This window comes from Electrona antarctica (genome assembly GCF_951216825.1).
Source record: "Electrona antarctica genome assembly, contig: scaffold_147, whole genome shotgun sequence".
NCBI classification, from domain to species: Eukaryota; Metazoa; Chordata; class Actinopteri; order Myctophiformes; family Myctophidae; genus Electrona; species Electrona antarctica.
This window is the reverse complement of record NW_027638202.1, coordinates 86508-97500: the sequence shown is the minus strand read 5'-3', so window position 1 is coordinate 97500 and position 10993 is coordinate 86508. Positions and strand designations below refer to the sequence as shown.

Below are 10993 nucleotides of genomic sequence, written 5' to 3'. Positions count from 1 at the left end.
TGCTGTCGTGCTCATTTCAGCACGGCTGGAGAGACTATTTCAACCAATTGCTTATTGGTCAGAAGACCTACCTGTAGTTGAGCCTCCTCTGTGTGTCAGTACCTCTGTGTGTCCACCAGAGGGGGCTCAAGTACCACCAGAGGTTCTAGTACCAGTGGCTGGGAACCTCTGGTATGATTGATTGATTGATTGAAATATTTATTAACAGTTTGCAGAATTACAGTACATTTCAAGCACAAACTCAATACAAAGACTGTTAACACCATGGAGGCCCAGGGTGGAGATCTCCGTCAAGTTACAATTTACAATTTACAATTTAGGCATTTAGCAGACGCTCTTAATCCAGAGCGACTTACATTAAGCAATAACAAAAGCATGGCATACATCACATATATAAAAAGTAGTTATCATGAATCATGCGTAGACTAAGAACGTAACAGTGGAGTATCTATGTAAACTATACATACTATACTATATAATATATTATACATGTGTACTATAAAGTGCTATGACTACATAAAGTGCAATTCTAGTATAAAGTGCTATGACTACATAAAGTGCAATTCTAGAGCTGTCTACGTAACAAGCTATAAGTCTGTTTAAAATACTATCTAAGTCTACATAATGTGCTATCTAAGGGGCTAGGCTAGGGCAAGTGCTACGGGCCATGGTGGAGTCTGAAGAGGTGGGTTTTCAGACTACGGCGGAAGATTGGGAGTGAGGCTGCAGTTCTGACTGTGATGGGAAGTGCATTCCATAGTTTTGGAGCCAGAAGGGAGAAGAGTTTGGGACGTGTGGAGCGTTGTCCCGGCGTTTTTAGTGAAGGTACCTCCAGCTTCCCTGCGTTGGCTGATCTGAGTGCGCGGGAGGGTTTGTAGGGTACGATCATACTTGTGAGATATGGGGGAGCCATGCCTTTGGTTGCTTTGAATGCCAGCATCAGAGTTTTGTATTCTGTGCGGGCAGCGACCGGAGCCAATGGAGGGAGCGGAGAAGGGGGGTGACGTGTGAGAATTTTGGCTGGTTGAAGACCAAGCGGGCTGCGGCATTTTGGATCAGTTGGAGGGGCTTAAGTGCACATGCCGGTAGGCCAGTAAGGAGGGAGTTACAATAGTCAAGTTTTGACAAGACTGTTGTCTGGATTAGGAGCTGGGCTGACTCCTGGGTGAGGAACGGTCTAATTCGTCGTATGTTGTAGAGTGTAAACCTACAGGATCTAGTGACAGCTGTGATGTGTGTTTTGAACGAGAGCTGACTGTCCAGGACAACACCAAGGTTCCTGGCTGTCGGGACAGACTTTACCAGGGCGTTGTCTACGGAGATAGTTAGCTCCCGCATAGGGCAGGACTTAGCTGGGAAGAACAGAAGCACAGTCTTGGCTGGGTTCAGCTTGAGGTGGTTGGAAGACATCCACTGTGAGATGTCAGCCAGGCATGCAGTGATGCGTTCTTCTACCTGGGTGGCATAGGGGGGAAGGATAGAAACAGTTGTGTGTTCAAGGTCATGGTCAAGTGCCCAAGCCGGATATTGATAAATAGGACGGAGATTAATGATATCAAAACCGATCGCTTCGCTCCACAGCCTAGGAGCGCTTGTTGCCCAATCCGATCACGTGTCAAACAGTGACACGTCCTCGAAAATGTTCCCTGCCTGTTTAGCTGACGAAAACGAAAATCTTAAAACGATCATAACTCCCGATCTAAATCATCCCGTCTAATTCCCGTCTAAGATCCTGTGTTTGACGGCTTTCCGCGATCCAGTCGCTAGTCGCGATAGATTTATTCTTACCTCCCGTTGTTGTCGATCGACTCTAGAGTGCAACATATTTTCAGATGGTGGTCGGTGGCCAAATACACATCATTCTGGGGGTCCTTGACATGAAATATTAAGCACCACTGACATAGAAACATGGGTACTCGAGTATTTCCAATTTCCAGTACTTCTACTCCAATACATGTCAGAGGAACATTATACTGTTATTTTATACTATAATAACAGTATAATATTACATAATATTATAACTAGGGATGTCCCGATACCACAATTTCTGTGTTAGCCGATACCGAATACCGATACCAGAGAATAATATTTATAATTGTTTTACTTATTTTATCTTGTATTGTTTATAGCAGACTCCTCACTCAAACGTGCACTTGCAGTTTGGGCAACTCCAAAGCAAACTCCACATGTCCCAACATTTTATTTACCTGCCATAGTGTCAATGGCTGGTTAGACTGGCATAGTGTCGACCCCTTACCCCTGTGTGGGATCGCTGGTTAGACTGGCATAGTGTCGACCCCTTACCCCTGTGTGGAATCGCTGGTTAGACTGGCATAGTGTCGACCCCTTACCCCTGTGTGGGATCGCTGGTTAGACTGGCATAGTGTCGACCCCTTACCCCTGTGTGGGATCGCTGGTTAGACTGGCATAGTGTCGACCCCTTACCCCTGTGTGGGATCGCTGGTTAGACTGGCATAGTGTCGACCCCTTACCCCTGTGTGGGATCGCTGGTTAGACTGGCATAGTGTCGACCCCTTACCCCTGTGTGGGATCGCTGGTTAGACTGGCATATTCACCGATACCGATATGACCAAATAAGGGCCGATCCGATACTTTTCCGATACCGATACAGTATCGGGACATCTCTAGTTATTTCACTACATTTAGTTACTAGTTACTTTGTAGACTTGAATTATTATTACAAAACATAATTATTAAAACATACTGTAACATAATTCATAATTATTACAACATACTGTAACATAATTCATAATTATTAAAACACGGCAACCTCTTCAGCTCTATATACATTTCGGCCTTTTGAAAATAGCCGATCTACAAGCTCACAATGCGTCGCATCGCGTGCCGAGTGCTTCTACATGGCAGTATTGTGATAACTTCTACCTTTCAGCAGAGATTAAAATAGGGTGCATTTTGCATCCCAAAACACAGTTTATAGTTGAGGGACACAATAAAACAACGACCTCTGCATCCACGGGATGCACTACTGTACTACTGTACTGTTTTTATTCTAGTTTATTTTGCTAGCTTTAGTTATAATAATAATTTCTTGACCATATAAAATGAAATGGGAGTGAAATGCTGCAATTTGTAAAAATCATAAAATGTCCCTGGACTCATTTCTAAAAGACCATCCCTGCATCCTGGGGTACAACATATTTTCAGATGGTGGTCGGTGGCCAAATACACATAATTCTGGGGGTCCTCGACATGAAATATTAAGCACCACTGACATAGAAACATGGGTATTTCAGAAAACTGTCAGGATTTAGAAGATTTTTTATTTATTTCGACGTCAAGCCTAGTGGACCCTCTTGTAAACAAGTGTAATGCTTTATGGTGTCGTCCACTCACAGTTAATAGTCTTTGCATTGAGTTGTGCTTGAAATGTACTGTGATTCTGCAAACTGTTAATAAATATTTCAATCAATCAATCCAACATGCAAGATCTTCTTCCACCCCTATAAGGTCCTAAAGTCCTATACATGGGTTTAACATGTGAGATCTTTTCCCCACCCCTACAAGGTTCCGGGCCGCGGCGAGCGGGCCCTCCTACCCCCTCCGACCGGGTCCCCTCGCAGAGGGAGGGGGAGGGGACGAGGAAGAGGAAGAGGAAGAGGTGTGGCGAGATCGGAAGAGCTCCCAGAGGCAGAGGGCAGGGCATCACAGGTAGGGACGCACCATCCATCCGTCCGTCCGTCTTCAACCGCTTATCCGTAGTCGGGTCGCGCGGGGAACAGCTCCACCAGAGAGCTCCAAACTTCCCTCTCCAGAGCAACATTAGTGACTTCCTCCTGGGGGATCCCGAGGCGTTCCAAGGCCAGTGAGTCGATGTGTTTCCTCCAACTGCGCCTTGGTCTGGGTTAGGGTCTCCTCCCAGTGGAGATATAATCCATCTGGTCCTTGGTCTGCCCCGGGGTCTCCTCCCAGTGGAGATATAATCCATCTGGTCCTTGGTCTCCCCCGAGGACCTCCCTAGGGAGATCCTAACCAGATGCCCGAACCACCTAAACTGGCTCCTTTCCAGGCGAAGAAGCAGCGACTCTACTCTGAGTCTCTCTCGTGTGACTGAACTTCTCACCCTATCTCTAAGGGAGATGAACTTCTCACCCTATCTCTAAGGGAGGTGAACTTCTCACACTATCTCTAAGGGAGATGAACTTCTCACCCTATCTCTAAGGGAGATGAACTTCTCACCCTATCTCTAAGGGAGGTGAACTTCTCACCCTATCTCTAAGGGAGATGAACTTCTCACCCTATCTCTAAGGGAGATGAACTTCTCACCCTATCTCTAAGGGAGATGAACTTCTCACCCTATCTCTAAGGGAGGTGAACTTCTCACCCTATCTCTAAGGGAGATGAACTTCTCACCCTATCTCTAAGGGAGATGAACTTCTCACCCTATCTCTAAGGGAGGTGAACTTCTCACCCTATCTCTAAGGGAGATGAACTTCTCACCCTATCTCTAAGGGAGATGAACTTCTCACCCTATCTCTAAGGGAGATGAACTTCTCACCCTATCTCTAAGGGAGATGAACTTCTCACCCTATCTCTAAGGGAGGTGAACTTCTCACCCTATTTCTCTAAGGGTAAACATCACACCCGTGTGAAGTGAGTGGCGCTTTTATCATCTTGCAATGGCAATGTCAATGGCGTGTAGGACAGAGATAGCCCATTTGCTCGTCTACATATGATGTAAAGTCTCCTTTCATTGGACAAGAATGACAAGTGGTAAATGTGACAAGAATTCAGGACAAAAAAGCTGTATATAGGAGGGGCCAGCGCCCCTCAGAATCTATATGGTGCATCCCTACTGCTCACAGGAAGAGTTTATATAACTATATATGGTCATCTGCTGCTCACAGGAAGATGTTATAACTATATATGGTCATCTGCTGCTCACAGGAAGATGTTATAACTATATATGGTCATCTGCTGCTCACAGAAAGATGTTATAACTATATATGGTCATCTGCTGCTCACAGAAATATGTTATAACTCTATATATGGTCATCTGCTGCTCACAGGAAGATGTTATAACTATATATGGTCATCTGCTGCTCACAGAAAGATGTTATAACTCTATATATGGTCATCTGCTGCTCACAGGAAGATGTTATAACTCTATATATGGTCATCTGCTGCTCACAGGAAGATGTTATAACTATATATGGTCATCTTCTGCTCACAGGAAGATGTTATAACTCTATATGGTCATCTGCTGCTCACAGGAAGAGTTTATATAACTATATATGGTCATCTGCTGCTCACAGAAAGATGTTATAACTCTATATATGGTCATCTGCTGCTCACAGAAAGATGTTATAACTATATATGGTCATCTGCTGCTCACAGAAAGATGTTATAACTCTATATATGGTCATCTGCTGCTCACAGGAAGATGTTATAACTATATATGGTCATCTGCTGCTCACAGGAAGATGTTATAACTCTATATATGGTCATCTGCTGCTCACAGGAAGAGTTTATATAACTATATATGGTCATCTGCTGTCACAGAAAGATGATATAACTCTATGGTCATCTGCTGCTCACAGAAATATGTTATAACTCTATATATGGTCATCTGCTGCTCACAGAAAGATGTTATAACTATATATGGTCATCTGCTGCTCACAGAAAGATGTTATAACTCTATATATGGTCATCTGCTGCTCACAGAAAGATGATATAACTCTATGGTCATCTGCTGCTCACAGAAAGATGATATAACTCTATATATGGTAATCTGCTGCTCACAGGAAGAGGTTATATAAGTCTATATATGGTAATCTGCTGTCACAGAAAGATGATATAACTCTATGGTCATCTGCTGCTCACATAAATATGTTATAACTCTATATATGGTCATCTGCTGCTCACAGAAATATGTTATAACTCTATATATGGTCATCTGCTGCTCACAGAAAGATGATATAACTCTATATATGGTCATCTGCTGCTCACAGGAAGATGATATAACTCTATATATGGTCATCTGCTGCTCACAGAAAGATGTTATAACTCTATATATGGTCATCTGCTGCTCACAGAAATATGTTATAACTCTATATATGGTCATCTGCTGCTCACAGAAATATGTTATAACTCTATATATGGTAATCTGCTGCTCACAGGAAGAGGTTATATAAGTCTATATATGGTCATCTGCTGCTCACAGAAAGATGTTATAACTCTATATATGGTAATCTGCTGCTCACAGGAAGAGGTTATATAAGTCTATATATGGTCATCTGCTGCTCACAGAAAGATGATATAACTCTATGGTCATCTGCTGCTCACAGAAAGATGATATAACTCTATATATGGTAATCTGCTGCTCACAGGAAGAGGTTATATAAGTCTATATATGGTAATCTGCTGTCACAGAAAGATGTTATAACTCTATATATGGTCATCTGCTGCTCACAGAAAGATGATATAACTCTATATATGGTAATCTGCTGCTCACAGGAAGAGGTTATATAAGTCTATATATGGTAATCTGCTGTCACAGAAAGATGATATAACTCTATGGTCATCTGCTGCTCACATAAATATGTTATAACTCTATATATGGTCATCTGCTGCTCACAGAAATATGTTATAACTCTATATATGGTCATCTGCTGCTCACAGAAAGATGATATAACTCTATATATGGTCATCTGCTGCTCACAGGAAGATGATATAACTCTATATATGGTCATCTGCTGCTCACAGAAAGATGTTATAACTCTATATATGGTCATCTGCTGCTCACAGAAATATGTTATAACTCTATATATGGTCATCTGCTGCTCACAGAAATATGTTATAACTCTATATATGGTAATCTGCTGCTCACAGGAAGAGGTTATATAAGTCTATATATGGTCATCTGCTGCTCACAGAAAGATGTTATAACTCTATATATGGTAATCTGCTGCTCACAGGAACAGGTTATATAAGTCTATATATGGTCATCTGCTGCTCACAGAAAGATGATATAACTCTATGGTCATCTGCTGCTCACAGAAAGATGTTATAACTCTATATATGGTAATCTGCTGCTCACAGGAAGAGGTTATATAAGTCTATATATGGTAATCTGCTGTTCACAGGAAAGGGTGGGCGATGATGCCGAAGAAGAACGTGACTCCTCCCCCTCGGCACGGAGCCCCGCCTCCAAGCGAGCGCGTCAGAGCAGCGGAGAAACGGCCAAGAGAGGCAGAGGCAGAGGACGAGGTAATTATTATTCACTTTATTTACAGCCCATTCATTCAAACAGAAAAGTCCTCTCTAATTGTATTAAACAACGTCAAAATCACCAACATTGCAGCTGTACAAAAAGATCGAATTATCCTCTTTCAAGTGTTTGTTTCATAAAACTCCACCGTAGACATCTTATGAGCTACTTTCTGTCAAAAATAACGGTGTGGGTCGCACACACCAAGACTTCAGTTCAAATTGTTTATTTAATGCACTGGACAGATGTCTTCTAAATCTAGTCAACCAGGCCTGCAGTAGGCTATGCACTGGACACATGTCTTCTAAATCTAGTCTACCAGGCCTGCAGTAGGCTATGCACTGGACACATGTCTTCTAAATCTAGTCAACCAGGCCTGCAGTAGGCTATGCACTGGACACATGTCTTCTAAATCTAGTCAACCAGGCCTGCAGTAGGCTATGCACTGGACACATGTCTTCTAAATCTAGTCAACCAGGCCTGCAGTAGGATATGCACTGGACACATGTCTTCTAAATCGAGTCTACCAGGCCTGCAGTAGGCTATGCACTGGACACATGTCTTCTAAATCTAGTCTACCAGGCCTGCAGTAGGCTATGAACTGGACACATGTCTTCTAAATCTAGTCTACCAGGCCTGCAGTAGGCTATGCACTGGACACATGTCTTCTAAATCTAGTCAACCAGGCCTGTAGTAGGCTATGCACTGGACACATGTCTTCTAAATCTAGTCAACCAGGCCTGCAGTAGGCTATGCACTGGACACATGTCTTCTAAATCTAGTCAACCAGGCCTGCAGTAGGCTATGCACTGGACACATGTCTTCTAAATCGAGTCTACCAGGCCTGCAGTAGGCTATGCACTGGACACATGTCTTCTAAATCTAGTCTACCAGGCCTGCAGTAGGCTATGCACTGGACACATGTCTTCTAAATCTAGTCTACCAGGCCTGCAGTAGGCTATGCACTGGACACATGTCTTCTAAATCTAGTCAACCAGGCCTGCAGTAGGCTATGCACTGGACACATGTCTTCTAAATCTAGTCAACCAGGCCTGCAGTAGGCTATGCACTGGACACATGTCTTCTAAATCTAGTCAACCAGGCCTGCAGTAGGCTATGCACTGGACACATGTCTTCTAAATCTAGTCTACCAGGCCTGCAGTAGGCTATGCACTGGACACATGTCTTCTAAATCTAGTCAACCAGGCCTGCAGTAGGCTATGCACTGGACACATGTCTTCTAAATCTAGTCTACCAGGCCTGCAGTAGGCTATGCACTGGACACATGTCTTCTAAATCTAGTCAACCAGGCCTGCAGTAGGCTATGCACTGGACACATGTCTTCTAAATCTAGTCAACCAGGCCTGCAGTAGGCTATGCACTGGACACATGTCTTCTAAATCTAGTCAACCAGGCCTGCAGTAGGCTATGCACTGGACACATGTCTTCTAAATCGAGTCTACCAGGCCTGCAGTAGGCTATGCACTGGACACATGTCTTCTAAATCTAGTCTACCAGGCCTGCAGTAGGCTATGCACTGGACACATGTCTTCTAAATCTAGTCAACCAGGCCTGCAGTAGGCTATGCACTGGACACATGTCTTCTAAATCTAGTCAACCAGGCCTGCAGTAGGCTATGCACTGGACACATGTGCATGACATTCTTTAAATAAACTAGAAATACGATGAAATGACAGAGGGAGAAATCAACTTTTAACCACTCGACAGGAGTTTTCATGTTGCGGTCAGACTACGGTCATTAGTATTATTGCATCACCTGGGTGGGTCAGTCATGTAACTTTCCCGAGGTTAAGCTGTGTGTGTGTTCAACAACACAGCCATGACGTTAAGCTGTGTTTGTGTGTGTTCAACAACACAGCCATGACGTTAAGCTGTGTGTGTGTTCAACAACACAGCCATGACGTTAGCTGTGTGTGTGTGTGTGTGTGTTCAACAACACAGCCATGACGTTAAGTGTGTGTGTGTGTGTGTGTGTGTGTGTGTGTGTGTGTGTGTGTGTGTGTGTGTGTGTGTGTGTGTGTGTGTGTGTGTGTGTGTGTGTGTGTGTGTGTGTGTGTGTGTGTGTGTGTGTGTGTGTGTGTGTGTGTGTGTGTTCAACAACACAACCATGCAAAATAACACTGACAGCTATGAGGTGACGGAAGCTTGACCTGCATAGCAACAGTTGCTAAACTAGTTGGATTGGTGTTGGACAGTCGCTTTTTGGGTTGCTTGATTCTACACACGTCTACATGCTTCTACATGAGGCCGTTAGAAGCACAATGCTGTTTCAATGTTTTTATTAGTTTTTTATGACACACAGGTAGAGGCCTTTAGAAGCACAATGCCAGACACTAGTCTTGTGGTTAGATTGTCCGCCCTGAAACTGGGAGGTCGGGGGTTCGATCCCCGGCCGGGTCATATACCAAAGACTGTACAAATATGACCCAATGCCTCCCTGCTTGACACTCAGCATCAATGGGTTGGATTGGGGGGGTCAGTCCCTGCTTGACACTCAGCATCAATGGGTTGGATTGGGGGGGTCAGTCCCTGCTTGACACTCAGCATCAATGGGTTGGATTGGGGGGTCAGTCCCTGCTTGGCACTCAGCATCAATGGGTTGGATTGGGGGCTCAGTCCCTGCTTGGCACTCAGCATCAAAGGGTTGGATTGGGGGGTCAGTCCCTGCTTGGCACTCAGCATCAAAGGGTTGGATTGGGGGGTCAGTCCCTGCTTGGCACTCAGCATCAAAAGGTTGGATTGGGGGGTCAGTCCCTGCTTGGCACTCGGCATCAAAGGGGGGGTCAAATCTGGGGGGGTCAAATCTACTAATCAAATGATTCCCGAGCACGGCACGGCTGCAGCTCACCGCTCCAAGAGATGGGTCAAATGCGGAGAACAAATCACCCTGCGGTAACGTGTGTGACAAATCGTACGACTTTGACTTTGACTTGTATTTTTTGTCACACAGGTAGAGGCCTTTAGAAGCATAATGCTGTTTAAATGTGTTTATTTGTATTTTATGTCACACAGGTAGAGGGAGAGGAAGAGGAGGAGGAGGAGGCGTGGAGGTGAACCGTTCCGACGAAGAGGAAACGGAGGAGGCGGATGAAGGGGAGGAGGGAGGAGGAGGAGGAGGGGAAGGGGAGGAGGGGGAGTCAGTGGAGAAAACAGAAGACCCGGACTGGGCGGAGGGGGAGGGGGAGGGGGAGGGGAAGGCGAGAGAGGGGAGGAGAGGGAGGGGGAGACGGGGGAGGGGGAGGGGCTCGTCGTGGGTCAGGAGCGTCAGGGCCGTGGAGGAAGAGGAGGGGCTAGTGGAGGAGGAAGACCCTGCAGGTACTGTTGACCTGTCTGTCTGTCTGTCTGTCTGTCTGTCTGTCTGTCTGCCTGCCTGCCTGCCTGCCTGTCTGCCTGTCTGTCGCTACAGCCAAATCTCGGCCACTCAGTCCACTCCAGCATGTTGATGTTATGGTGAAAATGGTGACCCGCTGAAATATGTGACCATCGTGTAGAAAATCACATAATAATGTCAGTGTCCGAAAGTAAATGGTTGCAGTTTGTTCATTATCAGAGTTCAACCCAGAGGTTTTCTATTCAGGTCAGAGTTCAACCCAGAGGTTTTCTATTCAGGTCAGAGTTCAACCCAGAGGTTTTCTATTCAGGTCAGAGTTCAACCCAGAGGTTTTCTATTCAGGTCACACCGGGGCTCCACTGGGCGCGTCAGCGTCGCGTCTCCGTCACCGT

At 45.0% G+C, this 10993-nt stretch overlaps 1 protein-coding gene across 1 annotated transcript in view; it reads left to right on the top strand.

The window, feature by feature from the left end:
• Positions 1-10993, top strand: part of mynn (myoneurin) — a 57705-nt gene that overhangs the window by 16563 nt on the left and 30149 nt on the right. The window contains exons 5-8 of the mRNA XM_079531201.1: positions 3547-3690; positions 7125-7248; positions 10283-10383; positions 10513-10585. Coding sequence (XP_079387327.1) covers positions 3547-3690; positions 7125-7248; positions 10283-10383; positions 10513-10585 — 442 coding nt within the window. The remainder of the gene's footprint in view (positions 1-3546; positions 3691-7124; positions 7249-10282; positions 10384-10512; positions 10586-10993) is intronic.